The sequence below is a fragment of the Amblyraja radiata genome, chromosome 4 (assembly GCF_010909765.2).
Source record: "Amblyraja radiata isolate CabotCenter1 chromosome 4, sAmbRad1.1.pri, whole genome shotgun sequence".
Classification (NCBI taxonomy): domain Eukaryota; kingdom Metazoa; phylum Chordata; class Chondrichthyes; order Rajiformes; family Rajidae; genus Amblyraja; species Amblyraja radiata.
Window position 1 is genome coordinate 6,698,116 of NC_045959.1, and position 18,138 is coordinate 6,716,253.

The following is an 18,138-nucleotide window of genomic DNA, read 5'->3' on the forward strand; positions in this document are numbered from 1 at the left end:
TCCAGTTAAAATCATGTTCCTCTCATGATCTGCCCCATTCAATTCCACACTATCCACATCCTGAAAGTTGGCAACTGCTTATATTTTTTACTATGTGTATATTGGTATAACCAATAAATTTTAATAAATTTAATTTAGAAATAGTGCTGTTAATCACAATATTTGCCTCAACGATGAATTATTACGGACTGTGTTTGGTTGCACTGTGGAATTTTTTTTGGCATTAGTGTCATTATTAATTTATTGTTTTGTTGTTTATTATATATGTTATCTATGTATTTTGTATTTGTAGGTCTAAGCTGTTTGTGTAAGAATGTCATTGTTATGTTGTCTTGACTCTTAACTCTTGATTTGACTCTCATTGCTGTTTAAAGGAAAATAAGTCAATGAATAGAATGGCAACCAACCAGCTTCTGACCACATCCTATTTTTTTCTTTACCCAGAAGAAATGTTTAACTATGATAAGATGATCCTCAGATCTCAGAACTTCAACATAAGCGATCAAGCTCGTAAATCTTTATGTGACAGCTTCAAGCACTTGACAACCAGTGTTCAGGAAATACTTTGGCTCCAACAGTTTGAACACCCAACATTTGTTTGTAAATAACTTGACATAGTTTTAGGAATAACATTGAACTTTTCATTAGCTTTGTTGGTTATACTGGTAGCTTTGCATATTTTGACTTGATGAATGTCAAATCTAATAAAACTCTCAGATTTGTTTTGGGGTCAACTTATACTTGTCCATGTAGCATGTGTTGTACTTCCTCTGTCATGTATCCATTATTCAGCGTATTCTACTCATCTAATACTATATATACATTCTATATCACTCTGATTCAACATTCATCCATTCTGAACAATTAGCACGACTGAGTTCCAGAATTTGCTTTAAAGTGGAACTTTTAAAAACGTGTTTTTAGTAAGTACATTAGTGATTTGTTTACATTTATCATAGTCAACATATAACATTAAAAAAACTCAAAACAGGTGCAAACTATTTACCTCCTCAAGCCTCTTCTTTTGAAAGATCGAGGAACTATTTCAATGAATTCTGATTGACCTTTATTAACAAAGTCATCATGCTCAATTGTGGAATTATATCTAATGTCACAAAATGAGATGAAGCAAATCATGCCTGATCAAGAGAGACTGCTTGAGGAAGAAGATGGTTGTTATTGTTTGAATAATCTTTGGAATAATATTGTGTAAACGTTTTTCAGGACATGGTTTACATTTGACAATAGCATAAATTGGGCAAAGGTTTGTAGATCTAACTTCTGTTGTGGCCATGAATGAGCCACTTGGAGACTGGGGCTCACAATTTAGTCTTTATCCAATACAAAAAGACTGCAAAAAGTTTTGAACACTGCCCAGTTCATCACCGGCTCTGGCCTCCCCTCCATCGAAGGGATCTATCGAAGTCGCTGCCTCAAAAAGCTAGCTAACATCATCAAAGACCCACCTCATCCTGACCACACACTCATTTCACCACTGCCATCGGGAAGAAGGTACAGGAGCCTGAAACCTGTAACGTCCAGGTTCAGGAACAGCTTCTTCCCTACAGCCATCAGGCTATTAACATGATAACAAATAAGCGCTAAACTAGAACAGACTACTATTATTATTATTATTATTATTATTATTATTATTATTATTATTATTATTATTATTATTATTATTATTATTATTATTATTATTATTATTATTATTATTATTATTATTATATATTTCTTTCTTTATTGAGTATGTGTGCGTGTATATATATAGACACTGAACTTTTTTTCTCCCGTTATGTATTATGTTTACATATTCTGTTGTGCTGCAGCAAGCAAGAATGTAATTGTCCTATCTGGGACATATGACAATAAAACATTCTTGACTCTACAATACAATCAATACATTCAGTTTTATTCATCACATTGCACATAAAGTGCAAGTGAAATAAATTTGCCAGCAGCGGTACAATGATAAAGAACACACAATACACATTAAAACTTTAACACAAACATCCACCACAGCATTCATCACTGTGGTGGAATGCACAAAATTTGGCCAGTCCTCCTCCATTTTCCCCCGTGGTCGGGACCTCAACCCTCCGCAACCGTCGCTGCGGGTGTCCAGATGTGCAGACAAGGTAAAAGTCCAGGTAAGTCCTGAAACGGTGCCTCCCCCACTGGAGATCACGGCTTCACGTTGGTGTAGGCCGCAGCCCAGCGGTCGGAGATTTAAAGTTCATGCCGCATCTCTTGAATAGAGATTCTGGTGGAAACCGCTGTGGACAATCTCTCAATCTCGATCTTTCTGCAGTCAAAGCAGATCAAGATTTATACTGTTAAGAATAATAATAACAGCAGTTGATTAATTAGATACAATCACAAAACATGCTTCAATACTTTGGGTGCAGACAAATGGTTTCATAGAATTACATTTTTACAATGGAAGAACATTGTAACTGACAGGATAACTTTATATCCAAACTCCTTTGTTGGAACAAAGTAATTTAGATAGATAATCTTAAAGCTTCTGAGGTCAGAAATCGCAGACACTTTAAAATGAGTGTAGTGAGAGCTGACTGAGTATACAAATACTGTGATTATTGATTACAGTTGAAGATGTCTGATTGCTTGTTTGATGTACGCTACTTTACATAGTCCTTTGGTCTGACAAGTATGTCTCATGTCAGTTTACAAACCATATATCCTAATCAGTGTAAGAAGAAGCAATATGCTGGAGTAACTCAGTGGATCAGACAGTGTAAAGAAGTGTTATCGACACACTGTGACTTTACTTCTTTATTACATTCATACTGTGGCATTACAGAGAGCACTAGCTGTACGTGGTCTGTCACGGAAACTAGAGAGCGATATGTGGGTGGGGAGGTTGTAATTATACTTGTGATATGGGGAGTGGTTAGTAGTGATGAGGTAACTATATTAAGGGTCACATGCATATGTCATCTACATCTTTCCCCTTGGAAACGAAAGACAAACAAAGTAGTGACAGGGCGACCACGTCTCATGAGCTGACAATCAAATGAGTGGAAATGGCTAAGCAAAATCGCCATAACGGACGGACGGCTTGACAACACGTCCCGACCGGGTTCGCATCTTTGGTTTGTTTTCAGTAGTTGGAGGCATGTGAATGGGGACCACATTATTACTTGGGGACATGTCATTTTCACGCTTGTCCGATATTTGCTTTTGAGACACAATACGATAAATTTCTGTGAGAATAGTCTGGAATGCAGTCTCTACATTTGTCGAGTCCAAGGCTGAAGTTTCGATAAATGACAGTCCATTTTTCTCTGCAAAGGCCTTTGCCTCGTCTGTGGGCACAGCTCGGAGGTGACGCAGATCACTTTTGTTCCCCACCAGCATGATGACTATATTATTGTCCGCATGATCCCGCAGCTCCTTTAACCACCTCTCCACATTCTCGTATGTTAGGTGTTTGGCAATATCATAAACCAATAACGCACCTACAGCTCCACGATAATATGCTGATGTGATAGCTCGATATCTCTCCTGACCAGCTGTGTCCCAGATTTGGGCTTTAATCGTCTTCCCATCCACCTGGATGCTTCTTGTTGCAAATTCCACTCCAATTGTGCTCTTGCTTTCAAGGTTAAACTCATTGCGTGTGAAGCGTGATAAGAGGTTGCTTTTCCCCACTCCCGAATCACCAATCAGGACAACTTTGAACAGGTAATCATACTCGTCGTCTCGCGTCCCCATTCCTGTCGGTATTAAAATTTAAATTAAAGGAAAAGTTGGAGACAGCGACCAAACGCCAGTCCAGTAGAACACTGACTCTGCACTTCCTCTTACGGGCCAAAGTTCATTAAAAAAGCTTCTGCTTCAGTCCTGCAATTATTTTACGCGATTCCTATTTCGTTTAATTGGGAATATTACCAAATCCCTCCAGACTCTGTCACTGGTGGAGGATAGCAAGTTTCATAGATCAGCTTTTGAAATTGGGCAATATTCCTCCATGGTTGTTGCCGCGAAAAAGCTCAGCAACGACAGCCGCTTCTGCAGCAGGCTGCACCCGAGCTGCCCTGGATGGCGGTTGCCACTGACGTTTTCGAGTGGCGAGGCAAACACTTCCTGGTACTAGTCGACTCCTACTCCAACTGGTTCGAGGTTGACCAGCTGCATTCCCTCACCTCTTCGGCCATTGTCGAAAAGCTGCGCCGCCATTTCTCTACCTTTGGCACCCCGGCCAGCCTGCAGTCGGACAACGGCAGCCAATTCATGAGCTCCGAGTTTCGGGCTTTCGCAACCAGCTGGAACTTCCGCCACTACACCAGCAGCCCTGAGTACCCGCAAAGCAACTGTCTGGCCGAGCGCGCCGTTCGCAGTGCAAAGAACTTACTCGAACAATGTTGTTTGTCTAACTCTGATTTCTTTCTAGCCCTCCTCAACCTTCGCAACATATCCCGTGACCCTGCCATGGGCTCCCCTGCTCAGCGGCTCATGTCTCGCACTACCAGACCACCGATCCCGGTGGCCCAGCGCTCACTAAGGGTCACATGCATATATCATCTACAGACAGCATCTCTGGAAACCATAGATAGACAATTTTTTCGGGAAGTCTTGTGGGTGATCAATGTCCTCCAGAGATGATGCCTGACCATCAGTCCAGCACTTCAGGACATTGTGTCTTTTTAATAAACCAGCATCTGCAGTTCATTGTGTCTCTAAACCTTAGTCAACACCCTCCTTTGGGTCGGTCTGAAGAAGGGTTTCGGCCCGAAACATTGCCTATCTCCTTCGCTCCATAGATGCTGCTGCACCCGCTGAGTTTCCCCAGCATTTTTATGTACCTCCTTTGAGTAAGTAGCCAATTATTTCAGATCGTGGTGTTCATTTATGCAGCCATACTTTTACTTTCAAAACTGATCAATACTTGTAGTATATATTTCAAAAAAGTTCATAAGGACTGGTCCCTGTTTGTACTAGTGGATGCAGTATCTAAAAATTTATACTTTGACTATGCTACTTTGCCCTAACACCCTCTACACACCAACATATTTCCCTATCAGTTTCATGGATTAATACTTCTAAAACATTTATTTCATATTTTTGTATGATCTGAAAATAAAAATTAATTCATTTTGTTTCAGAAGTTTATGTTTGTGCTAAGCTTCTGTTATTTACAACTCTTAACCTCTGATTCGCCTATAACTGTTGGCCATGCTATAAAATCATTTCAACTCAAATAAATTATTTCAATGAATACTCTGCCTGAGAACAGCTTTGGAAATACTCTGCATTTTTCTTGTGGAGAAGTTTAGGAATTTTATTGATGATCAACGAACTTCAGGACAAACTCAGGTCAAGTGTATCCAGGGACTTTAGTAGCACTCAGGCTGGGATCTACAAGTCCCTATTCTCTGCATGGCCCTTCCTGGAAATTGACAAAAGGAATAAATCAGATTTTGGGATCAACAAGGAGCCACCTGTAGTTGACCACTCATCTGTGATGAATCTTCATGCTTCATAAAATCATAGATATTTTTGCTGCACGCAATGGGATTATTTGGCTGATTAGTCAAATGCTCAGTAGAGCAACTAAATCTCTCCCATCATCAAATATGCTGCCCATTGCCCAGAAAATATTTAATCCAAAAAATATTCATCTAATTCTCCTTTGAAGGCCACAGCTGAACTGTCACTGCCCAGGGTGTATTCAGTCAACTATTCACAGCATGCAAAGGTTTATTGCCATATCACCTCAGCATTTGAAGCTAATGCTTGTCTTCTGTTCTTTAACTCCTCCATTAGTGAAAATAGTTCCTCATATCCATCCTGTGTTGTGTACATTACATCAAACACCCTGATCAGCTCCAAGGAAAGCTACAATAATTTTACAATTAACATAAACTTATTGTCATCTATCACTGTTTCCCAAATGAATGGAGTTGATTGTTGACTTCAAGTTCAAGTTCACATTTATTGTCACATGCACCAATTGGTACAGTAATATTTGAGTTACCATACAGCCATACGAATAAAAATAACACAATACACAATTGAATTTAACATAAACATCCACCACAACGGAATCAATGTTTCCCACTGTGATAGAAGGCAATAAATTTCAGTCATCTTCCTCTTTGTTTACCCGTGGTCAGGGCCTTGAACCCTACGCAGTCGCCGCTATGGATGGCCATATGTACAGGCCCTCTCGCCGGGATGAATGGATCGCAACCCACTCTGCAGCTCGGATTTTCCGAATTGGCCGCGGAGCTCCAACACTGGCGATGCTTGGCAAAAAATCCTAGACCTCCGTGATGTTAAAGTCAGTGCTGTGCCCATGGCTGGAAGCTCCGCAGACCACAGCTTCATGAAAATGTTAAAGACAGCAGGCCCCGCTGAACGGAAGATCCTCGACAGGATCCCAGGCTCCACGATGGTAATTCCGTGTTGCACCTGCTGCTGAAGCTCTGGGCCGGTCTCCGGTAGGAAAGGCCTCACCGATCCAGTTGGTAGGCCGAAAGGGGGGGGGCGAAGATGCGACACAGAGAAAAGACGCATCTCCGTCCAGGTAAGTGACAGAAAAATGGTTTCCCCCTATTCCTCCCCACCACCCCCCACATAAGACATACTGAGAAACATTAAAACATACATTTAGATGCACTATAAATAACAATAAATGCAAAAGGACTTACAAGCTGCTGGCGAGACAGCCACTGCGGTGTCACCACCTGACGGTTCCACTAAAAGATTCACAAAACTATCTTCATTGATGGGTTGGTGGTGGAAATAATAATGAGCATGCAAATCACTGGAAATCTGTCCTGGAACCAACACACGAAGAGATCATAAATACAACTTATCAATGCCTCTACTTCCATTGAAGATCGAGGAGATTTGTTATAGTTTTATGAACTTCTACGCATGTATGGTCTAGAGCATATTGACGCTGCATCATGGCCTGCTTTTGCTACTTGAATACCCAGGAAATAAGGAAATCACAAAAATATGTGGACACTGCCCGGCACTAACATCCCCACCATCAAAGGGATCTATAGCAGGCTCTGTCTCCAAAAGGCAGCTTGCATAATTGAGGACCCTAGCCATGCTCTCATTCTACTCCTGCCACCAGGGACAGGGTCTGAATGCCGTGACATCCGCACTGAGGAACAGATTTTTTCTCAACAACAATCAGGCTATTGAAAACTACAAAAAACAACTAAACTATGGACCACAACTTGCCTTGGTTGCCACGGGGACTTCAGGCTTTTGCTTTTGTTTTGCAGTAATATTGGGGGGTTTCTAATTCTTAAACTTCCATTTTTTGTTTGTTTATTGTGGTACCTGCGTTTAGAGAACTGTCATGCCACTGCAAGTAAGAATTTCATTGTTCAGTTTCAGTGCATATGACGATTCAACACCCTTGACTCTTGACTCGTGAGCCTTTCCTGAATAAGGTTTAATATGACTGAAGTTGTTTCAGCAAATGTTGGACAATCGCTGGGTAACCTCACAAAACCCCGTGTCGGTGGATGCCCATCAAAACCTGGCCAACATCATGCAGCAAGTTCAAGATTCTGCATTTGCACATGCAATACTGCAAGTTTAACTTTGGCAACCCATGCATTGAACTGCTGAAGTTTTCCTGCAAATATCCTTACGATGGAGGAGTCTGCGGGGAAATCTGTACATGATTGACCAACCTCTCTGACTGCTCAGCAGGGACTGGAGAAAGGCAGCTGCAGCTTCAGGCATGTGATACAACATTCTGAAAGACATTGGGAAATTTTTAATATATTTTCTGGATGTTCTAAATTATTTTTCTGCATTGCATTGAACTGGTTCAAAATGATATATCTAACCGATGAATTCAATTCAATTATTATCAATAAGTGCTGACTGGAAAATTGAACCTAATTTTTTAATATTATTATGCAGTGTTTTGATGTAAATGTTGTTTGACAGGTTCTTGATTGAAAATGAACCGAATCACGCTTTGCAGAGAAAGGAAACCCTCATTTTATCACAGTGGATTTACATTTGAAAGAAAACATTTTAAAACATTATTAAACTATTCTTCATGCAACATTTTCATATTGAGAGTATTTAAATTGTGATGACTGAGGTCCATGATTACTAATCCACTTTGTAAGGGACCACTCTGCCAGAAGAGCGGTGAAGAGTTCTGCTGCGATTGCCAGTTTCCTGGGGTGATTCCTTACTGGGGCATTGCATTCTGAATACCAATGCACCTAGATGAGATCAGGGTCCCTGCCACTTTAGCAAAACCTCTGGTGTGATATTGGTGCAGAGATTAACTGCTGACACTTGATGCATAATTCATTTAAGACATCCACCTGTAGCTGGTTGTAATGAAAAGGACCTGTCCCACTCGGGCGTCATTTGCGCGTCACGCAGATGGCGCGCAAAGATTTTGTACATAGCAAAATCCTGGGGTGCCACGTGCGACAGTGCTCGCTGCCTACATCACCACGCACCATGCATGCGTAATGTGCACCGTGCGCGCATCACGTGCGCGGCACAACGTGAGCGTCGTGACGCGTAAATGATGACGCGTAAATTATACGCAAATGACGCCCAAGTGGGACAGGTCCTTAAGGTTTAAACAGGCTTTTCAGCTGAAAGTTGTATACTAACAGCCCCTCATTTCTACACAGATGCCTGGCCTGATGCCATTAGCATGGTTGCATGGCTACAAAAGTGGAAGAAAAATGACTGAAACATTGCGGGAAACCAGTTTTAAGGCAAAGACATTTGGAGGAAAGCCCACTGCATGACCATTACTGTTTTCATGTGGACACACATATGAAAGGTGATTCTGACATGACACAATAACACCATGGATCAGATTGCAGGATTAAAACTGTAGAAATTATTGGGGAAGAACAGCATTCCAAGTATGTATATAAACGAGACTTCATGACAGAAGGTCCAGGGATGGTGTCTACCAAAGCATTGACTATTACACATGGCTTGATTAGGAGAATGAATGGACTGCTTTCAAGAGGGATGTTTTCAAATAAGAATTAGATTTAGCTCTTTGGGCTAACGGAATCAAGGGATGTGGGTAGAAAGCAGGAATGGGGTACTGATTTTGGATGATCAGTCATGACCATATTGAATGGCGGTGTTGGCTCAAAGGGCCGAATGGCCTACAATGCCTATATTCTATGTTTCTATGCTTTCTATGGTGGCGGCGCCTAACAGCAGCGGCTCGACTACAATCGTTCGTCTTTTTTTTATTTTTGTCTTGTTAAATGTATGTTTTGAGCTTAGTTTTTATTACTTTTTAGCTGTGTATATGTGGGGGGTGGAGGGGGGGGATGTGGGGGAAACCATTTAATCTCTTCCCTGTACGGGGACCCGACATTTTCCCTGTCGGGTCTCCGGTGTCGGTGGGCCTAACATCGAGGAGCCGGCGGCGGCCTCCGTCCGGGACTAACCTGAGGGCTCCAGTCGTGGAGCCTGCGGACCTGACATCACGGAGCTGGCCGACTTCGGAGCGGGAAGAGCTGTGGTGGCGCTCGGCTGCGACCCGACTTTGGAGCTTCGGAAGCTCCAGCTGCAGGCCTGGTGGACAGGAACATCGGGAGCTCGCAGGTCCCTGGTGGGAGACGGCTTTTCAGAGCTCCCGCAACGGCAGCTTCTCCCGCTGGGGTCGCGGCGTTGAAAGGACACGGAGCGAGGCCTAACATCACCCGGTGCGAGTTAGTGGCCACGGGGACTTACCATCGTCACCGGGGGCTCTAACATCAGAGCCCCAGTTCGCCTAGAAGCTGCAATTGGACTGCTGGACCGCTGGTTGGCCTGCTTGATCCGTGGGGTTTAAAGGATGGAGCTGGGGTCTAACATCACCCGGCGTGTAGCTAAATGGTCACAAGACTTACCATCTTACCAAGCGGGGGGCTTTAACATCGGAGCCCCAGTTCGCCTCGATGCTGCAGTTGGACCGCGGGAGAAGAACAAAGGGAAGAGATAAGACTTTGCCTTCCATCACAGTGAGGAGGTGTTGGAGACTCACTGTGATGGATGTTTAAGTAAACTGTGTTAAGTGTGGTCTTGGGTTTTTTTGTAATGTAAAAAACTGTAGTAAATGTAATTTCGTTCAAACCTAGTTTTGAATGACAATAAATAGCATTCCATTCCATTCCATTTCCATTAAGGAACAGATCAAGCTTTTCATGCGTACCAGTGTGCTGAAAAGATGGTTCTCTGTTTTGCTGAAGGCTTTGTTCAGCTTGATGGGCAATCATGCTCTAATGGGTGGATTATCGATACAGAAGATGTCTAACTCTAATAACAGCAGCCTCACATGCCCCCACATATGCTCCAGCTTCTAAAATGTGCAGGGATGGGAAAGCATGGCTACATTATCCAAACAATCTCCCACTAAAATTCTTGTTGATGGACAAAGTAACACATTTTGGGTTTTAATACAGGGCTCTGAAGGCTGCAGAACTGGCTGTGATGCAACAAGTACAGTAAAATGAGGTAAAAAAGAAGTGAAACCAAAATCCTTTCAGATCCCATGATGGACAGCCAACACCTGAGGGCTTGGTAACTTGGTTAGTGGATTGAGCAAATCTGAATCACCTAGGTTTTGGGACAGAGAATTAAAGCATAAGCCAGAGAAGCTGTCATACTTGTTTAAGAAGGAACTGCAGATGCTGAAAAATCGAAGGTGCACGAAAATGCTGGAGAAGCAGCATCTATGGAGCGAAGGAGATAGGCAACGTTTTGGGCCGAAACCCTTCTTCAGGCTGTCATAATTGTTTATTTTTTTATTTTTTGAGAGTGTGGGCTTCCACAAAAAGAAAGAGAAACTCCCACAAACTGAATGGATATTTGACACTGCACTAAGATAGCAAATGTGTCGCAAATGAAAAAAACAAAACTGAAACTAAAACTGAAGGATTAAAAAAGGAATTATCCACTCTGGTAAAGCACAGTGATCTTGACTGAGACAGCAAAGGCTTTGCAAGAGCGGACAGATGAGATGGAATTGAAACAAATCAATACCGCCTGTAAATTAACCAATGTTCAACAGCAAATAAAGTAAATGAGAATGCGCGGCAGGTGGACCTAGCCAAAGGTCACGCTATACCATCACAAGATAACAACGACCCCAACTTCGGTGATGGGGATATTTAGTCTTCAGATGAGTTAGGCAGAGAATGGACAGACAGGGAAGAAGAGATTGACAAACCGGTCATAGAAGCTCGTCTCCTCGTCCAAAACAAAGTTAAAACTGAACAGACAGAAACTAACCAATTTGTTCAGCTGGATTCACTGACTGACACCACAGGAACAGCTTTCCTGGATTATAGTACCACAGAATTACAAGAATTAGGAGCCAGAATGAAACAGCAACCAGGCGAGCGATTGACTACTTGGCTTACCCAGCTGTGGGATCATGACATAAGCTGGGTGACTGTAAATGAGAATAAAATAGTAAGATTAAACGAGAACTTACCAGTTTGAAGTTTGATCTGTATTTTATGAGGAGTTACGATGAGGGATTACGTGAAGAACCCGCTCAGTGCGCAGGCGCAGCATACTTCCAAGCAGCGGTGTGGAATCACAGATAGACACAGTTATTTGAAGTAAACATAGTAAAGATAAGGAGACATCAATTTATTAGTTTGATCCATATAATGAGGGTGGGAGCGGAGGGCACGTAATCCCTCATCGTAACTCCTCATAAAATACAGATCAAACTTCAAACTGGTAAGTTCTCGTATAATCTTACTATTTTACTTCGGAGTCACGTGAGTGACTACGTGAAGACGTCAAAGCTCTGTGATTTCAAACCGTTTAACAGTTCATACTTCACTCGCTGCCGAAGTTATTCGAGGGAGGAAGTATGTTATCGTAATCAACCATGAATCTGTTTGTAAAAACAATAATGGTATTATTAACAACAACAAGACCAATTGCTCCCCCGGGCTTAAATTATATATTTTTTGCAGATTCTTTTTCTGCAAACGATACAGGTTCTGTCAGTGGTTTGTTATAAAAGTTTGGAACGTATACTCCCTAGACCACCCTGCAGTAGCCAGGATGTGGTCCATAGGCTCGTCCATCCTCTTAGTTACTGATGTGGAAGCTGTCCTGGTGGAATAAGATTTTATACACGTTAGTATTTACTCCAGCAACTCCCAGTACCTGCTTGAGCCACTAGAGATAGTTTAGCTCGTCACCCGACCATGAGGTTTCCTGTGGCTGACCCATAAGGCTTTTTCCTCTCCCTCGGTATTCCTTATTGTGTCGATCTCTAAGTGGGTCATGACACATAAAACGTGGTTCAGGTGGGTATGCCCGGAATTTCATGACTGGACCTGATGTTCCTGGTCTGTTCTGTTTGGCCAACCCTTGAATGGGCATGTGACACTATCTGGTGTTATAACCATGTTGTCCCATCGCAGTAGATGGGAGAGCTGGCTCTTTGTGTTGATGTAAGGCCACCAGCATGTCCATCTTCAGGGTAGGCTGTTCCAGGGTGAGTGACCTGGCTGGTGATCATCCCCTAAAGTATGTCAGGATTTCACTGACATCCCAATTTGGGTGTACCTATTTCTGGGGAATGGATTGATATACCTCTCCTGTATCTGATCACCAGTGAGCGGTACCCAAGTTGAGTAGGCTGACAGAACATGTCCTTCATTGTGGTGAAGACCTGCCAGGAGCTCCAGTACAGTTTTTGTTATAGTTGAATGTGTAATTCCTGTTTTGGAAAACAGTGTACCATTTCTTGATGCTCCTCAGGTATGTTCCCTAGGATATGCGACGGAATGCTGTCATCAGGTTGATAGTGCTGCTGATCCAAGCACAGCAATGGTCTTCCCAATTCTGCAATTCTTTTAATGACCATGTCGAGGATCACTGGGAACCATGCTTGTGGACTTGGTCCACTGTAATTTGCGTAGTACCCGACTGATGAAGCCGTAGTACCTATTGAAGAGGTAGAAGGAAAGGAAAACATAGAGATTAGGTTCCCCCCACCCCTCAATACGCGGGAATGTCTCCATTGCCGCTGCCTTGAGATTGGTTTCATGCGACGTAAGTTAGTACGTGGTGATTTAATTGGATATAAGGAATCGATATCTGGTGTCCATATTGCTTAGTAATTTCAGCAAATATTTTTGGTTTAAATGTATGTTTACAGTATTTAGCTCACCTGATAGGTGAGTTACTGATGGTCAAACATGTTTGACGACATACGGTTTCCAATTGTGATGACTGAAGTCCATCACTAGAATTAAGTAAGTTAATATATAACATGTTTAAGTCAATTCATATTGGCATTAAGTATTACAAGCTCAGTAACACATCAGGACACATAAGATGTTACTCAAAACAGGTGGAAGTGTACAACCATAATCCTTCCTGCCGATAAATTCCATGATAGCACTACAGATTAATCCATTTGCCCACATATTACAGGTATGGAGATAGTTTTGAACACTAGTATCTCAGCTCATAGGAAAGGTACAAAGTTCAGTAGCTGGTAATGCTGCTATATCCCAATTACTTTGCCACGTAGTTGATTGGTGGTTAATGCACCATGACTGATAGTCTTAATGAATACCAGATAACAAAGTTGTGGATGGTCAACGTAAATATCTGGATATATATTTTGTGCACCGTTCCCAGAGGCACTGCAATACTGGGTCGATGCGTGGAGTGGACGGAGCAAGCCCCTATTCCATCTCCCTGTTCCAAATTTCAATTTAATATATGGCCCCTAGATAAGGGACGTATCAGATTATTAAACTGATAAGAACAGATACTACACTTGATCTTAGCCAAAAGGCCGAGAAGCGATGCAGCTAAAGCTGTATCCAAGGATAGTTTGTCGTTAATATATAGACATGCCATGATGGAATGTTTCTAAGTGTCAGGGCTAGTTGATTCTGGATAACTTTGACTTAAATGCCGCAACGCTCATCATGGTTACTCCATCCAGGTAATTGCGGTGTGTCCGAAACTTATATGAGAAGGCACTGAATAGTGTGCATCTTCAAGGTCGATGTCTACCATAAAGTATCCTTGGATCCATGGTAGCAGTTACAAATCCCATGAATGGGTATACCTGGTGAAATACTCAAGTGGTTTATCAACGATGGTGCGACATTCACCATCGTGGGAGGGTAGATCCCTTGGGGTGCTTGCTGAATTGGTGGCAAGATATTAATTCTATTCCCCTTGTATTTATTTTTTGGTATACAACTACCAAGAGTGATAGCTTCCTAACCAGGCGTGATTCACCCACCCCTTGTTAGTACAACCCTTAACCTTTATGTGATGGTAGGAACCATACTTATCTGTCTTCATTGTTGTTTTCTTCGGTTTATGGTTCCTTGTTCTTGTAGGGACGATGTTTGTTGGGGGGTGGCGCATTTTCCCTGGGGCCTGCGCTGGGCCGTGGCCTAAAATGCTACGGGTTTGGCATGCAGGCCCCGAGCTTTCACCAGTACCATGAGGTAGACGCACCTGGTGGACACGTAGAGGTACTGCTGTCTGGTTTAGTGTGGTGCTCATTCTAGACTCTGCCCTCTTGTTCCGAATAGTTTGAACACTTCGTCCAGTTTTTTAGGACTGGTTTGGTAAGTGCCAGGTAGCAGGATCTGTGCTTGTGAGGTCGGCATTCTCATAGTCCTGTTAATTTCATAGATTGTGGGCAGGTTTGTGAGTTCATTTGAGAAGTTATGAGGTATACCGTTGAACAGTAGGGTCAGGTGTTTTGCCATACTACCCTGCCCTTCTGGAATGAGCAGGTGGACATGATAGCCGACGTCAGGGTACCAAATGCATTTTTAAAATATTTAGGTTAAATGCGCTGCTCAATGTATCCCCCAATAATGGCGGGCACTTTGAGTAAATGCAATTTAGGGGAGGCGTGATAAAACCAACGCCTCATGGCTACCTGTCTTGGAGAGGTTTTTTGGAAAAGACAGGTAGTAAGCTGGCCATCAGTTGAGACTGAAAAGCCATCTCGCTAGTGGTGGAGCCACATAGCGGCCACACCCAGCAGCTCTTCCTGATCCTGTACCTCAAGCATACTCCCGATTTTGTTCAGCCAGTGACCCCTCTTCATGACCAGCCCAGCCACTGGTCACCCCAAAGCTAACCACACTAAGGAGGAAGTGATGGGCAGTGCCTAGGCACTGTGGAGGGTATGCCTGAACCCTCCAGCGAGACTGCCCCTCACGTAGCGTGTCTCGCAGGAGCTCCTGCTCCAGGAGCCGCTCCAGCGGCTCAGGCGGCTGTCTCTCTCCCATGCGGGTGGAGAGACGTCCCCTCCGACGAGTCGGAAGCCACCGGCCGGATGCCTCTTCGGATGGCTGAACATCCAGCCCGCAGCTCAGGCACTAGCGGGACTGGCCTCGGCGCGGTGTGGGGATAGCGGTGCGCCCGGTAAATGTTCCTACCGCCTTCTTCTAGAGCTTTTGTGCCTTGTAGTAGCGAGAGCGCCCCTCAAGCAGCGCGTCTCGCAGGCACCTGCTCCGAGAGCCGCTCCAGCGGCTCAGGCGGCTCTCTCTCCCCCCGTGCGGGTGGAGAGACGTCCCGTCCCAAATCGGGAACACCTGCCGGATGTCTCTTCGGGTGGCTATACATCCAGCCCGCTAGCGGGCTGGGCTCGGCACGGTGTCGAGGAATTGCGGAACACCGGGTCGCTCCTACCGCCTGTTGCGCCCCCCTTCCCCCCGACGGAAAACGTTCCTCCTCGAACGGGGGACAGTTTTGTTCCAGAGCCTTTTTCTCTGCCTGTAAAACACAAGCAGAAAAAGGGGCTCCCCTGTAAAAGAAACCCGACCTCAGGGTACTCACCTGACGGTCCGTTTCATCTGTTGCGGGAGTGCCTAACTCCCGCTGCCGCTGTTGCACTGCTGGCGTAATGTCGTGCCTGCGCACTGAGCGGGTTCTTCACGTAGTCACTCACGTGACTCCGAAGTAAAATAGGACATTTGGGTGCCTTAAGTTCAGATCTGCTCATTGTGTAATACAGTGGCAATGGGATTCATTACCTCTGGTATTGGATCTCCTGCACCCTTGGAGACTGCCATCCCGTGGCTATAGATTGGGAATCAGATCCCTGGGCCTGTCGCACCTTGTAAGGCCATTACCAGGTTATAGGATTATGGCCTCTTAAACAGGGGTGCATGGACATAATTTTGTGGGTCCCAAAGCCGAAAGATTCATCAAGGACATGTGTAGTAGTCTGAGGCAAATTGAGCCAGTCATCTGCGTGGCATGTTGCTGTTTGTGCTGGGACTGACTGTAGTAGAGGTTGCTAGTGTGCTTGCACATCTGGAGGAGGTAGAAGGAGGGCAGGTTAAAACAAAAGCTGCCAAAGTTAACTTGAGTAAAGCAAAACTGAATATAATGGGAGATAGCGTACAAATCGGAATACATTGAGACTGACTAGGAGAGAGATGTTCACATTTCTGTTTGAAGCCGGGATGAAAGAGATAACATTGATGGCCTCCTGACTGATGTCACACCCAGCGTCTTTGGAGACAGCTTGTGAGAGATATCGTCAGTTAATCCAAAATGTGAAGATGAGGCAATGAAGCTCTCTACACCGCCTGTGGTACAGCTCTGGTTCGACCTGATAGAGCTCGATCAATTATGGCATCTCAGCCACCACTTAGACTCCGGGTGGGCCAGGACTACGGGGGTCAAGTTTATACAAGCACCATCTCTGGAGCATCACCTGGTCTCTTTAGGCCACAAATTCCAATAACCTTATGGTGGAAAGGAGAAAATATACTGAGGGGAAACGGCTTGATAGATACCAGTGCAGAGGCTACTCCGATACACAGCAATCCTGATAGATTTACAGGTGAGCAAATGTCAGGTCAGGGATATGGGAGCGCGGTACAGACAATTGTTTGATTGTTCATCAGTAGTGCAGCAGCATAGACCGTCCCTGTTTTAATCTCAAATGTATCAGAAAACATACTGGGCCTGGGTATGTACAGACCCCTTTAGGAAAACTCTCCTTTGGATATGGAGAGTGACAGTGATGGTGAGCTTTGCTAAATGTGAATCTCTCCTGATACCAATACCCACCCAGGTTGTGTGGATAAAGCAATACCTCATACCAGCTGGCCACAAAGAAAGATGAGAAACCCTAGACAGGCTCTTACAGATGGGGTGTTTAAGAAGGAACTGCAGATGCTAGAAAATCGAAGAAAATTGGAGGAACAGCACCTCATATTCCGCTTGGGGAGTCTGCATCCTGGGGGCATGAACATTAAATTCTCCCAATTTTGTTAGCCCTTGCTGGCTCCTCCCCTTTCTATCTCTCCCTCAGTCCTCGGGCTCCTCCTTCTCCTTTTTCCATTTTTCTCCCACCCCCCATCTGTCTGAAGAAAGGTTTCGGCCCGAAACTTTGCCTATTTCCATCGCTCCATAGATGCTGCTGCACCCGCTGAGTTTCTCCAGCATTTTTGTGTACCTCCTACAGATGGGGCTCATTTGACCTGACATTTCCAGCTTTAATAATCCAGTCTAACCAGTTCATGGTGTCTGGTGCATAATTATCAACTTTCACCAGTTAAATAAGCATGCACCACCTTTAACAGCTGTGACGCCTTTTGTTGTTACCTTACATGAGTAGCTTTAATCTGGGACTGACCTATGATATTGCCATAGCTGAACTGGCTGATGCCTTTACCTCTATTCCTAATGCTGTGGAATCCCAAGATCAGTATGCCTCTATTTGGGAAGGGAGACAGTACACCTCTTGCCGTTTGCCACAATGGTATTTACGTAGTCCCCCATTGTATCATAGTATTGTGACCAGAGATCTAGACAAATGCTCTCTGCCCTCTGATATTAATGTAGCCCACTAAATTGATGATACGCACGTTGGGGGAACAGACTCAACGGGTGTGCACTTGATCTATTAAAAATCACTATGGAAATCACTACACGATAAAATCACTATGGAAGTTACTGTGTGAATAAAGAAAGATTTAGGCAAATACTATCAAAATTATATCATTGAAATTAGGCTCTTGCCTGAGGACTTGCATATGCCTCTCCAAAAGTCTCTTAAATGCCACTATTGTTTCTGTCTCAACCACCATCCCCAGCAATGAGTTCCAGGCCCTGCACATTGCCTTT

At 43.8% G+C, this 18,138-nt stretch overlaps 1 protein-coding gene and 1 non-coding gene across 2 annotated transcripts; both read right to left on the reverse strand.

The window, feature by feature from the left end:
* Nucleotides 1-2,290: 2,290 nt before the first annotated feature.
* Nucleotides 2,291-3,976, reverse strand: LOC116971767 (ras-related protein Rab-11A). Its single transcript, XM_033018872.1, has 3 exons — nucleotides 3,088-3,976; nucleotides 2,966-2,974; nucleotides 2,291-2,305 (listed from the first exon to the last, which is right to left on the reverse strand). The coding sequence occupies exons 1-3, from the start codon at nucleotides 3,736-3,738 to the stop codon at nucleotides 2,291-2,293; spliced, it is 675 nt and encodes a 224-aa protein (XP_032874763.1). The 5' UTR covers nucleotides 3,739-3,976.
* Nucleotides 3,977-13,636: 9,660 nt separating this feature from the next.
* LOC116972658 lies at nucleotides 13,637-13,828 on the reverse strand. Its single transcript, XR_004411857.1, has one exon. It is a non-coding gene; the product is annotated as a U2 spliceosomal RNA (small nuclear RNA).
* Nucleotides 13,829-18,138: the final 4,310 nt, after the last annotated feature.